The 21,530-nt window shown below is 37.7% G+C and overlaps 1 protein-coding gene across 1 annotated transcript; it reads left to right on the top strand.

Annotated features, from left to right (window-relative positions):
• The first annotated feature begins 640 nt into the window (after nt 1-640).
• On the top strand, nt 641-21,141 carry LOC147406563 (CLP protease regulatory subunit CLPX3, mitochondrial-like). Its single transcript, XM_086434653.1, has 15 exons — nt 641-1,687; nt 2,354-2,415; nt 2,627-2,727; nt 2,866-2,949; nt 3,533-3,579; nt 13,528-13,602; nt 13,687-13,764; nt 14,709-14,765; nt 15,509-15,579; nt 15,685-15,784; nt 15,928-16,032; nt 18,756-18,818; nt 18,947-19,069; nt 19,275-19,433; nt 20,769-21,141. Exons 1-15 carry the CDS (start codon nt 932-934, stop codon nt 20,814-20,816), a joined length of 1,929 nt encoding a protein of 642 aa, XP_086290779.1. The 5' UTR covers nt 641-931; the 3' UTR covers nt 20,817-21,141.
• The last annotated feature ends 389 nt before the right edge of the window (nt 21,142-21,530 follow it).

The raw sequence follows: 21,530 nt of genomic DNA, 5'->3' as shown, positions 1-21,530 counted from the left end.
AGATGATGTGTGCTAGTAACTGTTGGGAAGTTGATAGTTTACTTCAACATTTTGAGAGAGCTAAAAATTGTAAGAAGTTTGAAAAGGTCCATCATTGTAGGTTAAAATGTCTAGGACCATGTCTTTAATCTCAAATTTGCATATTTTAGTGTGCCAAATGACTTGGATTTTGAGTCAATGAGATGAACAAGTATTTTTAGTTTTTTTAATAAAAACATACATTTGTCCAACCAAATTGAACCAATGAATCAATTTGATTTTTAAAACATTGGTGGAAATATAAGCTCTCATGATATACAATCTTGTATTTCTTAAGTTTGATAATAGGGAATTTCTGTAAGAAATATGGTATGAAGGTTTGTATCATTGTATAAGTAGAATTTTGTTTTTTACTATGAAGGGTATAATAGTCATTTGACAATAATAATTTCTCTTCTCTTCTCTTATGAATCCTAACCAAACAGGAGAAAGTTGATTTTTTCTTTTCTCTTCTCTTTCAATCCAAACAGGGTGAAGAGAACCTTCCCTTCCTTTCCCTTCCCTTCCCTTCCCTTAATGAGTTTCTCTTCCCTCCCTTTCCCTCAATCCAAACACAGCCTTAAGCTAAGCAATCTCTCGACTTTCTCTTCAATTGTAATAATCTCTCCCATACACATGCACTCCATCCCTTCTTCCTATTCTTTATAAAATTAATTTATTATATTAAAATAGGACAAACGCTTCTGTTACAACAGATCCCAATCTCATCTCTCTCTCTCTCTCTGTCACACACACACACACACACACTCACAGATCTCAAGTTCATCTCAATCTCCTTCTCCACTAGTTCTCCAAATTCTCTCTTTGATCTTCTCAATTTCTTCCATTAGGTTCTGAATTTCACTTCTATGTATAATTGAATTCAGATTAGAACAAGAAGAAGAAGAGAAAGATGTCTGGAATTTTCAGATGGAAAAATCTAAGAGAAACAGCAACAAGAACCGTCCGGTTCACCACAATATCAGAAACCCGGTCTTCTTACCGGTTCTCGCAGAAATCGCCCATCTCTACCCGGTTCAATTACCTCCATATCGGTACCTATCGTCGAAGAGAATCCCTTGTAGGGTTCCAAGAGCGCCATAAATGGGATGGAGGCACAGGTGGTGATTTCTCAAACGGTAAAATTCGAACGGAAGCTAATTGCCCTCGTTGTTCCAAACAGATGGATCTAATCTTCTCCAATCATGGTCACAAAGCCATATATCAAGCTGTCAATCTGTGCCCTAATTGCAAAACTGCGTATTATTTCCGACCACATAAACTTGTACCTTTGCAAGGAAGCTTTATTGAGATCGGACGCGTTAGAGGGAAGGATGGTTCGCCGAAGAAAAATGGTGGTAGTGATGGTGAAGATGATTCGGCGAATCGGATTAAGATCTCGTTATGGGATACGCTGAGGTCGTATAGTGGCGACACACCGGAGAATTGGCCGCCACCAAATGGGTTGGCGGTGCACACGGCGTCCGACTCACCGTTCCCACCCGGAGTGAATGTGATACGAGCCGCGGGTCCAGGTGGGTCAGGTGGTGGTGAAGGTGGAGAGAATAATGGGTGGGGTGGGTCGAATTTGGGGAAGGATTTGCCGACGCCGAAGGAGATTTGCAAAGGGCTTGATAAATTTGTAATTGGGCAGGAAAGAGCGAAAAAGGTTTGTAATTTTTGATGTGAAGGCGGGTTTGTTTCGATTAGTTATTGAGATTTAGGAGAAAAAAGGAAATATTTTTGGGCGTTTGTTCCATCTTCCATGTTGCAGGCACTGTCACAAAATTTTCCAAAAAAGGGATCAGTAGATTAAATTGGCAAATTAACGAATTAATCAGTGATTTGCCTATTAATCACCCCCTTTTTCGACCCCAAGATTCAATCTTTCTTCAACCTTCAAATCTCAATATCAAGATAGGATTTTTAGGGAGGTTGAAGTTGTGATAGGTTTTTGGAAGAAACCCTAAACATCGTTTATATAATCCCTCAATTGTTCTTTTGTTTTTGTTTTTCTTCTAAGTTTTTCCTATACTGTCACAATATTCTCCAATTTTTTCTGAAGTTGAAAATGTTCTCTGTTAATTGGGATTTGCCAATTAATGACCCCCATTCCTTCAACCCCAAGATTCCATCTTCATCAACCTTCTAATCTCAAGAACAAGATAGGATTTTTTGGGAGGTTGAAGTTGATAGGTTTTTTGAAGTAACCCAAAACATCATTTATATAATGCCCAGAATTTTCCGGAAAATTTTCTGATACTCTCCCGGGTTTAACAGAATTGAGACTCCTTTGAATAATTTCCAAATCCGAACTTGGTTACTATGGTTGCAGGTTCTTTCTGTGGGTGTTTATAACCACTACAAGAGGATATATTTCACGTCCTCGCAGAAAGGGTTAGTTTTTCATGATTCTCCCCATCTACTCTGTTGTTGTGATCCATATAATCTTTATTTTGTGCCTCAAATGATGAAATTGCACTCAAATTTGGTCCTCTAGTCAAAATTCATTTGTAAGCAGTTGTTGTTTGTTTGATGCTCTTAGAAGTTAGGTACTTGTTCCTCTGATGCTGCCTAATAGAACTGAGATTGTTGATTCAAATAATAGGGCTGCAGCAAAATCAGGGAATCATGAGGCAGAAAATGATGAGAATGATTCAGTTGAATTGGAGAAAAGCAATGTACTCCTAATGGGTCCAACTGGCTCTGGTATGACTACGGCTTTGTGATTCTCGACTTTAGTAATTGATTTTATCGATAATGTTGCTGGTGTTAGTGTGATAACAGCTGTGGAATTGGGAGAGAGTTAGTTTGGCTTACGTTTTATAATATTGAATGTGAGAACAGGGAAGACACTACTTGCAAAAACACTGGCTCGCTTTGTAAATGTGCCCTTTGTCATTGCAGATGCAACAACATTAACACAGGCAAGTTAGACACCCATCTTTCATTCCGTGGGAAGCTTGCTCCCCAATATCTACTGTCTTATGGATGATGAAAATAAGATCATGGAAATGGGTTCTTTGAGGCATCTTGCAGCCATTGGTCTTAGCTAGTACTTAATCCATTTGTCCTTACTAAAGTCTCACTCCATATATTTTGTCGTAGTCACTGATAGTTATGCATACAGGGAAAAAGTATTACAACATTCTTGATGCAATGCCGAACCTTCTCAAATGTTGTTTTAAATATCTTTTCCCTGGTATTTTTCTGGAGTTCAGAGAAGTTCTTTTTGATGACTTTATGGGGAGGTGGGATTGGGTTTGTTACTTGGAAAACTAACTCTTGTAGAGGGGCTATATTTTGAATTGTTGGTCATCTCGATCATTTTGTTTAATTAATGAATTCTTGCTTATAATGAAACATTCTTGATGCAAATAATGAAATTATTTGTAACAACTGCCCCCTCCTTATAATTTTTTTTTTTCAATGAATGTACCCAACTTAGAAACTTCTTAGTTGCTTTATTGATAAAACACATTAAAAACAAGCAAGTATTGATTTCTGCAGGCAGGTTACGTTGGAGAAGATGTGGAGTCTATATTGTACAAGCTGCTTACGGTATGATTTACGATTATAACATTCTTAGATGTCTTCACAATTTTTTTTTAACAACAATTTAAACTACATCGTACTTGAGGCTTTGCAAGCACATTCAATGTGATCTATGTTATTCTTACGAACCTCCTATGCCATATCCCATAAGTGGGTCTATCATAGACAAGACCTTGGGGTTTACAACATGGACCTTATTTTACCATTACTCAGTGACTTCAGAAATCAAGTGGAGAGATTGGGAAAGAGAATTTTATGCCAGCTGTAAGTCCAACGCAACTCGCTCATTTATCTAGGCTTGGCACTGGTAATGCAAGCTTAGCTTACATAGGAAGAGAGAGGATGTCTTGATGCAGTTAACATTTATTGTCAACCTGATGCAAACCATACCTTACTGGCTTAGGGTTGGCAATGAAATCCTAAAGCTCATGGCTTCACACAAGCAGAGGATGTTTCTTCTTAGCTTCATCTACCAAACTCAAAGAAGATCTAAAGGCCACACCTGCGTATTGGAGAGGAATGAAGCGGAACAAAACCATGAGGACGCGGTTCTCTACACCTATTATGGAGCCATCATCAACGCAAAATCATATATTATTCACATGCAAATGTATTCACTATCAACCTAGCCCGCCCACCACCCCCCATATCAACCAATCAACCAAACCTCATGGAAAAGTGGTATCAAATTTATATTGTTCAAAATTAATTTTTGGATTGTCTGTTGAATTTTCAGCTGTTGCTTTTTTTGTTTTGTTTTGATGGATAGCTGTTTCCTTTTATCAGTGACCGTACCACAATATTTGCCGTCATGGGATCCTGGATTTCGTATTGGAACTATTGTAACAGTCTTCCATCCCATTCTTTGTTTTCTTTTAACTTGTAAAATCTGAAAACCCAATGAACAATATTCAAATGAAGAAATAACAGTCAAATGGCGCTTTTTAGTATTGGAAATATTAGGATAGTTAGTTCTAGTTTTACTAATATTAGTTTATTTATTTCTTTGTAAGGGTATTTATGACTAATCCTTTATTATCGATTATATATATGCCAAGCTCTAATTTTGGAGCTAGGTTTTACTTTTCTCTTCTAAACTCTTCTTGGTATCAGAGCCTCCATCTTCGTTCTTCCAAAAAAAAAAAATTTTTTTTTTTTTCCGATCAAACCTGCAATAAGGTTTTATGCTCTAAACAACCTCCGATCAGGTTGTATGGCCTGAATCAGGTCTGTGATCCTAACTCTAGGTCATTAGCAAACCTGCGATCAGGTTTTACGTCCTACAACAGCCTGCGATCAGGTTGTATGGACTGAATCAAGTCTGCGACCATACCTCTAGGTCATTAGCAAACCTGCGATCAGGTTTTATGCCCTCCAACAGCCTGCGATCAAGCCGTATGCTCCAAATCAAGTCTGCGATCACATCTACAGGACGTTAGGAAACCTGCGATCAGGTTTTATGCTCTGCAACAGCCTGCGATCAGGTCGTATGCTCCAAATCTAGTCTGCGATCACATCTATAGGACATTAGGAAACCTGCGATCAGGTTTTATGCCCTAAAAACTGCTTGCGATCAGGTTATATGATCCCTCACAAGCCTACGACACCAGCAGACAGAGATTACAGCCTTGCGATCTGTTTATATACTCTATTCAAGCCCTACGATCAGACATTCAGGCTGCAAACAGTTCTCCAATCAGTATCCAGACCCTGAACAACCCTTGGGATCAGCCCATTAGACCTTAACTGCCCTTACGATCAGTTCTATAATAGTTCTAAGGTTATACGAAGATATTATTTTGTGAATTTCTTCGACAGCAAGCAGTTGTGCATTATCTGAACTTCGGCAATACTAAACGAGAGATCTTCCTTCAATCCAAAATAGTGTGCAATGACAATGCCTCTCGAGACTAAGGATTCTACTACAACTCTTGGGGCAAATTTCTTAATCCAGCGTATAACTAATACACCATTAGATGGTCGTAACTTTCAGTCTTGGTCTAGGTCTGTACGCCTCTATTTGGGTAGTAGAGGCAAATCTGGTTGGTTGTTTGGTGCTATTCTTAGGCCACCACTCATTGATCCAAAATTTGAACAATGGGAAATTGATAACTGCACCATTCTTGGATGGTTATTTAATTCCATGGAGCAACGCATCTACACTATGTTTATGTATCATGAGACCGTTTCTTCTTTGTGGACAGCTCTCACTCAAACATATGCACATGCTCGTAATGACTCCCGAATTTATGAACTTAACCGGGATATTGCTCAGGCTACACAGGAAAATCAGAGTGCTGCCGATTACTTTGGATTTCTTCAGTTTCGTTGGGAGGAACTCTCGCACTATGAGTCTATGGCTGAGTTGTCTGCTGAGGCAGCCGAGTATGTAGTCAAGAGAATTGCTCGTCATCAGACATATCAGTTCCTCATGGGTCTTCGTCCTGAGTTTGAAGCACTGCGGACTCAAATTCTTAATACCACGCCTCTACCGTCCTTATTTGAGATATTTGCGACCATTGATAGTGATGAGTGTCGTCGCCGTATCGCTCCCCCTCAGATTCAGTCTCCTACCATTATACCTACTTTAGATACAGATCAGATGGCTCTCGCAGTCAATTCGGGTTTCTCTAACTCTCGTACTCAAGTATCCGGGAATCGAGGTCGTGGTAGCCGTGGACGTGGTAAAGGTAATGGTCTTACGTGTAACCACTGTGGGAAGATTGGCCATGAAAAGGCTCGTTGTTTTCAACTCTATCCCCACCTGTTGAGATCTTCTGGGGGACAGCCCCGTGCTGCTGTTGTTGAATCTACTTCTGTTGAATCTGCGTCCCTTGGAACTATTGATTTGCAACACCTACAGACGTAGATTACAACTATTGTACGGGATCAACTTCAAGCTCAGACTCCCTCATCCTCAACAGTCGCATCTGTTACCGCACCTCCAGGTAACTCTTCTGCATTTCATGCCTCTCAGTCTGGCTCTGCTCCTCTGACTTGGGTAATTGATTCTGGTGCCTCTGATCACATGACCGGTGAGTCTAATCATTTTATTTCTCCCATTTTTCCTACTACTCATAAGGAGGTTCGCCTTGCTGATGGATCCCTTACCCCTATTCACAGCAAGGGTACTATCTCCTTGACCCTTGATTTTTCACTTGACTCTGTTCTTCATGTTCCTCACCTATCTCTTAACCTTATGTCTGTGAGTAGTATAACAAAATCTCTAAATTGTTCGGTAACCTTTTTTCCTACCTACTGTGTTTTTCAGGACCTGACTTCGAGGAGGATTTTTGGCAAGGGGTATGAGAGGGATGGGTTGTATCTGTTTGGCGCTCCACCAACTGCTATTCCAGCTTCCGTCCTCCCACTCACCGGTAATCATACTTTTTCTTCCCAGTCTTTAGACTTATGGCATGCTCGCTTAGGACATGCTAACTTTCAGCACTTTTGTTCATTATTTCCTGCTTTAAAAACTTCTTGTAATAGACACAAATTTCAGTGCTCTGTGTGTGAGCTTTCTAAACACACACGTACATCTTATATTCCTCGCATGCATCATTTTAATGCTATTTTTGACTTAGTTCATTCTGATGTTTGGGGGCCTTCTCCTGTTACGGCTTTTAATGGCCATAGATATTATGTTACATTTATTGATGACTATTCTCGTTGTACTTGGATTTATTTAATGCGTTCTCGTTCTGAGGTGCTCCCTATTTTTGTTAATTTTCTAAAAATGATTCAGACTCAGTACGACATAACTGTCAAATCTCTTAGGATCGATAATGGAGGTGAATATATTTCTGATGGGATTTGGTCCCATCTCCATACACATGGTATGCTTCATCAGTTAACTTGCCCATACACCTCTGAGCAAAACGGGGTGGCGGAACGTAAGAACCGTCACCTCATGAACATCGTCCATTGTCTTCTACGAGGGATGCATGTTCCCAAGCCCTATTGGAATATGGACGTTCTTACTGCTGCTTTTCTAATGAACCGTGTTCCTAGCCGTACCTTAGGGGGACAGGTACCTTTTCATGTTCTTCATCCTGATCGCACTCTCTTTCCCATTACACCGAGAGTTTTTGGGTGTACTTGCTTTGTTCAAGATAGAACTCCCTATCGCACCAAACTCGATGACAAAGCCATTCGTTGTATTTTCTTGGCTTACTCATCTATGTCAAAGGGCTATCGGTGTTACAATCCACTCACCCATCGTTTTATTCATTCCCTAGATGTCACATTTTTTGAAAATGTTCATTTTTTTCCTGTTTCATCTTCTTTGTAGGACTCTTTTCCTTTGCAGGACTCTATAGTGCTACCTTCACCCGTGTTCTCCCCACCTTCTTCTTCAAAGTCTCTACAGGTGTACTCTCGGCGCCCTCCCCCCTCTCAAACTTTGCCACCTTCTTCCTCGGACTCAGGTATATCACCTTCTACATTTACTCCTGTTCCTTCTATTTCTGACTCTCACTTACCTATTGCTCTTTGCAAAGGTAAGCGAGGGTGTGTTACTGATCACCCTATTGCCCAGTTTATTTCCTATCAAGGTCTATCTCCTTCCTATCGAGCCTATCTTGCAACCACAGACTCTATTCGGATTCCTCGGTCTGTATCTGAGGCTTTACGTGATCCTAAGTGGACTAAAGCTATGACTACTGAGATGGATGCATTGCAGAAGAATCATACCTGGGAACTTGTTTCTCTTCCCTCTGGGGCGCGAACTGTTGGCTGTAAATGGGTTTTCACTGTCAAGTATCTTGCAGACGGTACTGTTGATCGCTACAAGGCCCGTCTCGTTGCTAAGGGATTTACACAGACTCCGGGACAGGACTTTAGTGCCACATTTGCCCCTGGGAAAGTATGTCGCTTTCTCAAGTCTCTGTATGGCCTAAAACAGTCTCCGCGAGCTTGGTTCCAGCACTTCTCTGAGGTCATTCTATCTATGGGTTTTTCTAGATGCCACTCTGACCATACTTGCTTTATTCGACGAGGAGTAGATGGTCGCAATACAATTGTCTTGGTTTATGTGGATGATATTATAGTAACTGGTGATGATGTACAATGGATTGACAGGGTTAAGAGGCAATTGGGTAATGTTTTTGAGGTTAAGGACTTAGGTCCCCTCAAGTACTTTTTGGGGATAGAGGTGGCCCGTTCACGTCGTGGTATTTCGTTATCTCAACGCAAATACACATTGGATCTGCTTCAGGACACTGGTATGCTTGGTTGCTTCTTCTCCAATGGATCAGAATCATCGTCTTCATGCTGAATCTGGGGAGTTTTTATCTGATCCTTCATCTTACCAGAGACTCGTAGGCCGTTTGATTTATCTGACTAACACTAGACCGGATTTGACCTTTGCAGTCAGTGTAGTCAGTCAGTTTATGCATACTCCGCGTACCTCTCATCTTAACGCTGTGTATCGTATTCTCCGCTACTTGAAGTCTTGTCCTGGTCTCGGTTTATTTTATTCGTCCACTACTCAACCACATTTGTCCTGTTTCACTGATGCTGATTATGCAGGTTCTATTACAGACAGGAGATCTACATCTGATTTATGTACTTTCTATGGTGGTAATCTTATTTCGTGGAAAAGTAAGAAACAAAGTGTGGTTTCTCGTTCGTCTGCTGAAGCTGAATATCGTGCTATGGCTATTGGCACATGTGAGCTTCTTTGGCTTAGATCTTTGCTGACAGAGTTGGGATTTCCGATTGCTGGTCCCTCATCGTTGTTTTGTGACAACAAGTCTGCTATCATGCTTGCATCTGACTCAGTCCTTCACGAAAGAACTAAGCACATTGAGGTTGATGTTCACTTTCTCAGGGAGAAAGTTCGATCTGGTGCACTTGAGACAGTCTTTGTTCCTTCTTCAGATCAACTGGCCGATATGCTTACAAAGTCTGTAGGACCCTCTGCCATTAACTCTCACCTCGCCAAGCTGGGTTTAGTTGATATATTTGCCCCATCTTGAGGGGGAGTATTGGAAATATTAGGATAGTTAGTTCTAGTTTTACTAATATTAGTTTATTTCTTTATTTATTTCTTTGTAAGGGTATTTATGACTAATCCTTTATTATCGATTATATATATGCCAAGCTCTAATTATGGAGCTAGGTTTTACTTTTCTCTTCTAAAACTCTTCTTTTAGATAGCAAGCTGTCGCTTACTAGTGATGCCCAATAGGCCGTGGTTTGTGAGTGAAGCAAGTTTTGCGTTATGCATGAAATAAAAGGTTCTCAAAAAGTTGGAAGAGTTTGGGAAAGTTGTTTACTAGAAGAGGTAGCATGTTTTATATGAAAGAGATGTAAAGAAGATATTCGACCAAGGGTGAGTATTGTCATTTGTAAGTTGGTTCCGATAGGGGGAACTAATTGGAGCCTAAGATCTTGAGTTTGTTGAAGATAGCAAATCCTGTGAGAGCATACCATTATTGTCCTGTATCAAGGTGTGAGGGGTGGGTTGGAGGAAGTGGAGAGAATTAGGAAGATGATTGCAAGTTATCACTCTAAAGCCTTGCTTGGTGCGACTGCAAATGCAAATATTTGTTGTGGAAAATCTAGCCTTTACTCAAGCTTGATGGCAAAAATGTATTCGTCCCTCCTTTTTTTTAGAATGCAAATTGGGTCCAAAAGCAACTAAAAACATTTGTAAATGGCTACAGGTTTTGGCCTCTCTTGAACTCCACTACTGCCATCCTCTTCTCTCTTTCAATCCCACCTCATCCATCTTCCTCTATACTCTCTCAGTGCCCACCACCTCCACTACCCCATCTCTCTCGTAATGCTCACTATCACCATTGAACACCCCCTATCTCACAAAATCTCTTCTTCTCCCCAATGTAGTCAAGGTGAGCACCTTAGTGCGCTCAAGATGGGGTGGCCGAAGTTGCCTTAATACATGCGAGGCAATGCGGTGTAAGTGAGGCGCACCAAGGCGCGCTTTGACTGAGGTACTCCTCAGTCAAGGCATAAGGCGCATCGGGTGTGCTCACTAAAAATGAATTAATTTATTTAATTAAGACACTAATTTAATATTTGATTGCATGCTTTTTACATACAAAATAAAATTTATTTGGAAAGTTCAATTTTTTACCATTGAAAACATTGAACTTTACATTTAATTATTTTTACTCAGTCCAAGCTCGTTACGACTTAGTTGACTTAGGCCCGATAAGGGTATCGGGCTAGTCTAAGGTTAAGCCCTCCTTTTTAGGGTCTGGTTACTGCTCAACCAAGCTTGACCATAACCCATCCATTGATAGCCATAGTTGTTGTTTTGTCGTAGTAGCAACAACACATGTTGTTGGCTTATTTTTACTTTTTATTCTCCTTATTCCTCTCTACTTTTTCTTTTAATATTGATCGTTCTTCTTCTTGAAGTGTTGAATCCTTTAACTTGTTTGTAAAAGCTCACATTTATACATGTTATAATTGTAAAATATTTAGAACCCACCTATCACTATTTAATTTTTAAAATTTTAAATTTTATTGTGCCTTGCTTTACTCAGGCGCGCGCCCCGCCTTGCGCTTTAGGCACTAGGAGGCCTTTGTGCCTTTTACCCTTAACTACTGATATAGCGGAAGCGTGTGAATTAATAGATTCAATAGGTTGTGTTCAATGGAACACTCAAAATCAATTTGAATCAATAGATTCAATTGATAAACAAGCAATAGCTTGAAGAAAATAAAACATAAAGCTAAAAAGTGATTCAGAGAGAAAATATAATTGAATTGATTGATTATTTCATTGAATTTTGGATTTGGAGCTCCTTTTATTGATAATTCCATCATAACCATTTAGAATCCTACTAAAATACCAAAAATTAACATTCTTAACCTATATATAACATAATACCAACTTTCTAATCTTATTAGAACTCAAATTGGACACTTCTAAGCACTTCTAATTATAGCCTAAATAATAAAAACGAATTTAAAATAGATTATAAACTAAGAGGAATTGTACTCCTAACATAACGATGAAATATAAATCCTATTAAAACTAGAAAATATAAATCCTACTAAAACTCTAACTAGGATTGTAGATGTCCTACATCAACTACACTGCTTCTCCCTTTGGTTCTCTTTGTTGGTGGATGAGCAATGTTCAATCCATTTCCAATAAACCTTTTCTTTTTTTGAAGCTACCAAGTATATTAAGTTGTTTTCCATTGCAAACAGTTGTAAATTTGCATATGCAACGATTTGAGAGGCCTAACTTTATTTTGGCGCATGTTTGCCTCTTTTAGACATTTTTAGCTGGTTTAGTTTCTTAGAGTATCCTTTTGGATGTCAGAAATTGGTTGGGGAGACTGAGAATGGTATGACAATTGCCATCCGCTCATTAAGCAGAGATAGTGATCTCTAACCTAAATACCCAATTGTTTTTCCTATATATTTTAGGTGGTGTTGGCTCACAAAAAAAGTTGCTTTCGTGGGATTATTTAAAGTTTCTCAGAAGAGAACGTATCTTCACAATTGTCCAAATAGCACATTCATCACGTAAGGGATTTGGGAGAATAGCTTCCTATAAATCTCGTGGGAAGTCTTTGTAAGATCTTCATGACTAGATTTAAAGAAGTCTTGGGCTTGATTATTTCTTTGTCTTGTGGTGATTTGGCAGGGAGTTGTATTTTGGATGAAGTTCTTATTGCTAATGAGAATGTGGGCCCATTGGCTACTAAATGGAGAACGTGGATTAGGATTTCATTTTAATGATAACCATTCTTTTTTTTTTTTGTTGTAAATCTTGTTTAATTGGTCACTAACACAGATTTTAAAATCTGTAGAGGCTTTCATTAAGGTGACCGTCTTTATCTTTTTTTTTGTTCATCATAGTGGTCCATGGTTTCAGTTATCTCACTCTCAAGGCAATTGAAAGTCGCGCATATTTTGAATAAAAAAGAACGCCCAAGTATTCCCACCTTTAATTTGTGGTCAGCGTCATATTTATGTTCAACTCCCCATTTACAGCTTCGATCTAGGGGAAAACCTTATGTTTTGAAGTCATCTCTGGTCTTCTCAATTACTCTATAAAGAGTGGGGTTTTTGGAGTTGCGGATTTGACAGGAGCTGGGATGGTTGCTGGTTTGTGAGGTGGTTGTCTTCCTATCTCATATTGGCTTGCCTTCAGGAGTGTCACACAAATAAAAAGCAATACAAGATCCAATGTTAGAAGAACTTGAGTGTAGGCTTGCAATGCAGAAAAAAGGGTAAGACGTCAAAAGGGGGTAATTTGACTCTGATTTTTTTGGGTACTCTTTTTTATGCTTGCTACTTTTTAATTCCAATCCATTTTGTCTATTCTCTCGTCGGTTGCTCATCGTATCGAAAAGTTGGGAAGGGATTCTTTATGTAACCACTTAAATGATTCTTACAGAATGTATCTTATTGAATGGAATTCTGGTGTAAGCCCACTGCCCACCCATGGAGGTTTTGTGTGTGTGGGTGGGTGGGGGGTACAGGAACTAGATCTTCAAGGTAGCCAATAGAGGTCTTCTAGGGAAATGGGCTCCGAAGTTTTGCAAAAACCAACCAACTAGTTGGAGGGTGGTTTTAGTAGGTTTGGTACTAGAAATTTGGTTGGAAGTTGGAAAAACAATAGTTGCTTTTTTTTCATCTTGTGGGCTTGTTGTCTGGAAAGGCATTTCTAAGTTGTCCAAGGACTTGTATTAGGGAATTTGATTTTAGGAGGCAAATCAAGTACATGTAGTATATGCTGTAATTATTTATATATGTATCTTTGTACATGTATGTTTGCATGTATGTGTGTGTATGCTAACTTGTTGCTAATGATGCCTCTTTTGATGCATATACTCTCTCAACTTTGGCCCTTGTTTTATTTATTCAGTAGTTGTCTACAACTTCCGTACATCCTTTCTGTCTGCATTTCCTTTTAATCTATCAATGAACTTAGTGTACTATTCCTCCTTTAAATTTGGCATTTAGGTTGCTGAGTTCAATGTGCAAGCAGCTCAACAAGGGATTGTTTACATTGATGAAGTTGATAAGATAACTAAGAAGGTATTTCCATTTTTCAGCACATCTTTTGAATGCAAAGTTGCATTTAGGATGTAAGTATCATTATCTAATAAATTCTTTCTGCAGGCTGAGAGCTTAAACATTAGTAGAGATGTATCAGGGGAGGGTGTTCAGCAGGCATTATTGAAAATGCTGGAAGGAACTGTAAGCACATAATATGTACACTACTCTGGCAATTTATTTTGTTTATGTTGCTAAAGTTCCATAACTGAACTTGTGAGAACTAATGCTGGTTGTATGTAGCCTACCTTATAGTTTCCGTTCTGTGATTTGTACTTATTAATGTCTTCAAGAATCGAGGCAAAAAAGTAGAGGAGGGATACTGGTTTTGTATTTTTTGGTCTAAGTATAAAAAAAAAACTTGTCTTATAATTGTTATAAGTACTCTATGTTTTTTTTTTTCACATGCTTGTGATGCAGAGTGGTGTGCCTGTTTCTTGTGGCTGGCATCGTAAGATCAAAATGAAAATTTCTTGGTTTCATTGACTAAAGAAATAAACATTTGAGGGATGTAGCTGTCCCATACACACCCACACATATATTAAAAATCACGTTTAACTTGTACTGCCATAACTATTTGTTAGTTACACTTTTCGTTTTTTTTCCATTCTTAATCATATTATATTTGTACAATTGCGTCAATATCAGTGACAAATATTGTGCTATTGGGTTTTGGGGTAGGGTTTACGTCCTCTAGTATGGTACATCTATTGAACCCATGCTCCTTAATTCTACTTGGAACCTCTGATTTTAACCATAGTTGATTTTCTGAAAAGGACCATATGTCAAATGACAGAGTATTCATGCAAGCATCTTCCTGATCTGTCATGTGCAGTGCATAACAAAAAAACTCTACTTTTCAGTTAATTATCTTGTTCAATGCATTCTATCGACAAGGATTTGAGGTCTTTGGACGTGTTTCAAAGGGTTTATATATACATGCTATCTGGTATATTCATGTGAAAGACACACCACTCTCTTTTTTCAATAAGAAGCTCTTTCAAAAATAAGAAAGTGAACTCGATTCTAAAACCGTTACCATCTGTTCTTATGGTTATCTAAAAGTTTAACACTTTCATCTAATCCAGATAGTGAATGTGCCTGAGAAGGGGGCTCGCAAGCATCCTCGTGGTGATAATATTCAGGTATACTGATATAAACAATTTCTCTTAAATTTTGTGTAAAAGCTTATGCATTTGATGTAAGATTTTTATTATTTTTTTGGTAATTGCATCCTTTGGACCTGGTCATTTTCCTCATATATTCCATGATGATACTATTTTATTATTCTTTCGTGGGATTTATAAATCATATATTGCCATTATTTACATCAAGCTCAGATCTAAGTGAAGTTTAAGGTAACAACTTTTTCTTACTTGAAGCCAAAGGGAAGATCCTCACAGGCAAGAAGCAGAAGGCAAAAAAACTTGCATCAACCATTTATAATTATGTCCTAAACAAAATTCTAAAAGTGTAGACCTTGAAATCTTTAAAAACTAAAGGCCTGCTTTATACGTGGTATTTAATCTTTTTCTTTTGGAGCAGTAGAAAGAGAATTTATAAAGTAAAGAAGCCACAACTCCATCTGTGTTGATGTGCTTATCAATGTGTATCAACATGAGAAAACCTAATAATGTTTTGTAAAAATTGAAATTGTTTGAAGTCCCATTGAGGTAGGCTTCTTTCCCTTACATGCCTGGGGCCCCTGATTCTGTGAGCCAGCGATCTGATAATGAAGTAGATTGATGCTTATAGCACGTGTTTTTTGATAGTTCTAGATCCCAGTTAAGATTTTAATGTCTTTGTTTTTTAGTTTTTGAAAACTTCACCATTGATTTCATTCCAGCTCTTCGCTGATTTTATCCTTTGAACTTTTGGTAATGTGCAGATAGACACAAAAGATATCCTTTTTATATGTGGTGGAGCATTTGTTGATCTGGAAAAGACCATATCAGAAAGGTATTGCGATCTTATGATATTATCTTTTGGCAGTAATCTGTAATCAAATTTTATTGTTTACAATGGCTTTTGAAAAATTAAAACATTTCACTACTCTTTTACTAGACGGCAAGATTCTTCTATTGGCTTTGGAGCACCAGTTCGTGCTAACATGAGGACTGGCGGACTAACTAATGCTGTTGTTGCATCATCTTTATTGGAATCGGTTAGAATCGTGACACTTCACGGCTAAAAACAGGAAACGTCATCATTGTATATTTTTCGAACATGTTAAACTAACAGTTGTAGAACTTCCTTTTAACCTGAATCATCATCATCGCCCAAATAAGTTGCTCTTCTTTTTTGCAGGTTGAAAGTGGTGATCTTATTGCATATGGTCTCATACCAGAATTTATTGGACGCTTTCCGATCCTAGTTAGTTTGTCAGCTCTGAACGAGGACCAACTAGTTCAGGTAACTTTTGTTCCTTTTTTGTAATATCTAATATTGTCTTCTTTGCGAGCTATTAGATTTTTTCCTTTCTCCCCTCAGTGAGTTTTTTTGGAGTGTGTGTAAGAGATGAGAAGGAAAATCAAAGGTAACTTTGGGTGTTTCCCTTGTCTGTTTTCTCTATGAGTAACAGTAACAATTCGATGGCTTATATTTAACATAGAAAAACTCGTGCTGGTCTCAAATATTGATAAGAAGTGCCAGACACATTAACCCCCTCAAACTCAAGATGGGGTGTTAGCATCCTCCACAGCCATTTTTTTTCCCATAAACACCCTTACAAAACAATGTCCCATTGATAAGAGCAATTTGGTAAGACATGTGGAGTGTTGTTCCCACGTCCTAGATTCAAACCCCCTTGAACCCAATTCCAAGCTAACCAAGAGAGAGAGAGAGAGAGAGAGAGAGAGAGACTTATAATAAATTAAATGAGGGTCCAAGGAATAACCAACTTTTGTTTTTCCACCACCCACGTCTTCTTCTTGAAGTTGTAATGAATAAAGAGTGCTTCACAAAGAGAAGCTTCTGTTGAGTGTTGTGTTGTCCGCCTCTGTTCCTGGGTGTCATGTATTGTGCCCCAGTTCGATCCCCATCAGATTGGTCTTTTGGGGTATATGGTTTGTCAACAACTTCTAGAGTTAGATGGAACTAGGTTCTTCATAATGAGTCAGAAAGAAAACGAAGGAAATAAACCTCGTTCGTGCTCTTTCATGAGTAGCTTCCAAGTAAGTTCCTTCGTAAAGTTCCTAAATTGGTGTTTTTTTATTATTATATCCTAATAAAAGTATTGTGAGGACAAAAAATCTCCTTCGATCCTTGCTATGCTTGTTTATTCTCAGCAAAAAAACTGACTAGGTGAGTGAGAGATTCAGAAAAACCTCTCTTTCCCTTCCCGACCTTCAACCATGAGCACGACTGAGTACAATATAGCATGATCGAGATGAGATAGCTATTGGCGAGGTTCGTAGAGGGAAAGTTCCACTGTAGGCTCCAATGTTTTAGAATTATACAGCATGGTTGTGTTTGCAACGGGTATGTGTACAGAAGATCTTCTCTCCCTTTATTTGTATGTGCTCTCTACCTCCTTCTTCAAAATTCTCGTCTAGGGATTTCGTAGTCTTGTTGTAGGGTTATTTTTGAAGAAGATAGATATTTGGTGGGTATAACATTATTTTGGTTGTAATATGTAACTTCATTAATTGGTGTGTTTTAAATAAGTTTGGTGTTAATCTACCGAGGGACTTCTTGAATATGAATTATTAAATCTTTCATAACTAGTGCAAAAAGATTGAAACTTAGGGTCAATCCTTGCTCTCAGGACCTTCCCTGTAATATGTCAAGTATCAGGTAAGAAAATTTTAGGTTACCCATTATGCATGAAAATTGGATCAACAATAAAAACAAAGTAACATGTGAAAACAAAATGTTTGAATAAGTAAGATTTTTAGACCTACGCATGAGTCGGGCATTGGTGGATTTTTTATAGTGAAAATGAATGTTTTTGTTAGATAGATTATATTGAATGATCAAATTTGCCCATCTAAACCATGTTGTAAGGAACTGAGACCTGGACACCGATCAGCCATGCCTGAAGACAAATTTTGAGAAGTAAGATTTTTTGGAAAAAACGAGTGTTGGTGTGTGACCCACGCATGAGTATGACATGGTTAGCTGCATTATACATCTTTTTCTATTTTAAGCTCTTTGTTTAGAATTTGGATATGCATTAGGCTCTTGCTTATCAAAGATAAAAAAACAAGAAAAAAGAAAGAAAGAAAGAGAAAGATTAGCTATTATGCATGAAAGTTGTATCAACAATAAAACAAAGTAACAAGTGAAAAAATAATATTTGAATGAGATTTGTTGGAAAAGGAGTGTTGGTGTGTAGGCTCTCGCTTATCAAAGAAGGAAAAAAAATATTACAACATGGTGTTGATTTTTATTTTTTATTTTTGAAATGGAATGTTTTTGTTGGATAGGTCATCTTGAATGATCAGATTTGCCTGTCTAAACCATGTTTCAAGGGCAGATCTGGACACGGATCAGCCAATGCTGAAGGTGAAGTTGAGTCTAAGTTTAGGACGAGTCAGTACCAAGTGAGGTTGGTCCTCATTCACCTGGGATTTTGGACTCACTGTGTCCCTATCCTTTTAACCATATTCTGAACTCAGCCTAGTTTTCTTGGTTTGGCCTGGCTTTGACTAGACCATCAAACCAAAACTTTTTATAGAAATCTCTGGTTCTCTATTAACTTGGCTAGGTCATGTTAAACTTAGAAAATGAAATATTAATCCCACTGTTAAATCCAAGTTTCTGAACATTTTTTACACCATAAATGATCATAACTAGGATTTTAGGTTGCTGCAAAATTCACTTTTCAATATTGCATTCTAGGATTTGGTAGTTATATTCCTAAGCATGTACTTTCTTCTGTGCCACTTCAAACATGACTCAAATACCCAACTTTAGCTATCAACCTGTCTCTCAACAACTTGAACTCTAAACTTCTGAAAATTAGATGCGGTTGATAATGATTTACCAGAGTGCTTTTATACTTATTTGAGCACAGAACTGGCAAATCAATCTAGAAAGGCATACTGCCAGGTTTTGAAGTTTCAAACATTACTTTCTCCTTGCATCTTCCCAGGTGACTGACAGAATTTCTGTGGTATTATTTTCTTTAATAGGTCCTGACAGAGCCCAAGAATGCTCTTGGTAGACAGTACAAGAAAATGTTTAGTATGAATAATGTAAGTGTTGGTTCCATATCTTCCTTGCCAGGGATATCTGTACTATTTTTGGTGACATCCATCAGGGTTCAATTGTGCGAGCTGTACACTTTCATGTGGTAGTAATTAATGCCCATATCACATTTCAGGTCAAGCTACATTTTACAGACAATGCACTGAGACTGATTGCAAAGAAAGCAATGGTTAAGAACACTGGTGCCCGAGGTTTAAGGGCCATATTGGAAAGCATTCTTACTGAAGCTATGTATGAGGTATTCATGATCCCCACTCTTTGCAAACTAAAAACAATGGGTGTGTGGTTAAATTGTTGAAGCCATCTGACAATCCCCGATTTCAATACTCGGGACCTTTGTGGGATCATGCATGGGTTGTTAGATGTCACATTAGCATTCATGTGTTTGTGTTAAGGTATTAGTCCCTAGTGGTAGCCTTTTATGTGCTTTTTTGCATTCGCAGATTCCAGACGTCAAGACAGGAAAGGACAGAGTAGATGCAGTCGTGGTTGATGAGGAATCGATCGGCTCAGTCAACGTGCCAGGATGCGGAGCAAAAATTCTCCGAGGAGACGGCGCATTGAAGCGATACCTTTCTGAAACCAAGTTGAAGGATCCAGTGGTATGTTGCTATCCTATATTAAATCTTGACATATTTGCACGAAATATACCGAAATATTTCCATTTCCACAAGGTCCGACACAAAATTTACCCGACAAGTTCTTTATGTATGTATTTTGATTGGAACCACTATTCATTTCACGAAATATTTCAGTGAATAGTGAATTTCGACCGAAATAATAAAATGTTAGGTATAAAAATGCAAGATTTCGGCGAAATATATTGTGATGAATGGTAAACTTTGATCGAAATATTCATATAGTGCACACATTCAATTGTTATGTTCTGATTAGTTAAATATATTAGTAATTTATTCATACATATTTAAAAAAAAAAAAAACATATGATATAGTGAGAATGTATTTTTTTTTATAGATAATAATAATGTGATAATTTGTACGTAATATTTTATTCTTTTAAGAAAGTGATACATATCAAATTATTCATAGTTATGTGATATCGTTATTCTTATGTCCAATAAGCATATAGTTGTTTTAGGTTCAGGCTCTTAAATACTCGTGTCAATGTGTAGTGAAATTTTACTAATCTTTATTTCTATAATTCATATGGCTGTTTGTTATAAATCCTCACAAAAAATCAGCTCATTCCGAAACTTCTAACCTTATCAAAAGTAGTTTACTAATTAATGGTCCATGATTTTTCAACTTGTAAACTGGGGTTAGAAATTTCAGAATGGGCTGATCACAAAAAATCAGCCCATTCTGAAATTTCTAACCCATATAGGACAAAATTTTGGCTCTTAATTTTGTTTGCCGAACATTGCCCTATATATATTATAGGTAGCTGTTTATTATAGTTTGATGACTTATGAGTATGTTTTCATTTATGTTTTATTATTTTCTATACATTCAATGGGAACTTCCTTAATATTTCCATCATTTTCTTGAAAGTTGTATTGATTTCCACACTGATCGAAATATTTTCACAAAATGTTTTTATTTCCAAGATCAAAATAGACGTCGAAATTGAGATTTAATACCTTAACTGCTGTATAGTTCTTTTATGCCTCTCCAGGTGGAGCTTCTGCGTGCCCACTTATCATAGCCAATGCTTATTGACCACATCACATTGTTGCCACATAGAGTCATTTCGTTCATGAGACAATGAATTATTTCAATAAATGGTCATGAAACTGTTAAATGATATATGGAAAATAAGTTGGGTCTGTTCTGAATCTCATGCGAGGGAGGGGGAGGGTCCCACTTGAATGCTTTTATATGAGACCCTATTTGTCTAATTCTAAGATTGACTTGGTTTTTAAAAGTAATCAATCCAGTTTTGGGACGCTAAACAAGTTGTGTATAAATGTTTTCAGGGGAATGTAGAGGTGACTGATGGGGAGTTGTTGGAGGTCTCAGTGTAGAGAGCCAGAGCCACAATCACAGCCACGGCCGATGAAAAATTTCATCATTACCATAGTTATTGTTTTAACAATTGTTAAATCTCTCTCTCTCTCTCTCTCTCTCTCTCTCTCTCTCTCTCTCTCTCTCTCTCTGTTTATATGTAGGTCTCATTGAAATTTGGTGCATTTGTTGTGTTTCCTTGTGAAAACAAGCAGCCTTCTTTGTCAATGGGAAAAAAAGAAAAAACTGGGAGAAAAAATAAAGAGAAAATATAACATGCTAGTTTAAGCTAACACTACTGTATAAAACATTTCTCATTTTGGAAAAAGGTGTTTAATTTTCACATTCCAAGTTAACCGTTGTTATGTAGTTTCTTTTTTGGGTTACAAGGTCCAAGCCCATGTGTATTCAACATTGTTTGTACTTGGAGATGTCTGAAGTCTTACTCCATTATTTCTTTTCAAGTAAGAAGGGAAGGCAATTTTTGTTAAAAGAGATGTTGAAAACATTTGGTTCAAAATTAAAGGTTTTGGGTCGGATAAACAAAGTCGACGTTTTTTTTATACCTTCTTTTCTTCTAGAGCTACATCTTCTATAATCACTGTCACATTTGATTTAACTCGAAACCTATTCTTTATTTTTGTTTCTTAACCAACAGCTTTAGATGCTAAATCAAATTCTTTTAATTTTCTGTGCCGTATGGTCAAAACCCGTTTATTATTCTTCCGTAAGAT

Source organism: Akebia trifoliata, chromosome 3 (genome assembly GCF_017979445.1).
Source record: "Akebia trifoliata isolate Shusen 1 chromosome 3, ASM1797944v1, whole genome shotgun sequence".
In the NCBI taxonomy this organism is placed as follows: Eukaryota; Viridiplantae; Streptophyta; class Magnoliopsida; order Ranunculales; family Lardizabalaceae; genus Akebia; species Akebia trifoliata.
This window is presented reverse-complemented; position numbering and strand designations above follow the sequence as displayed.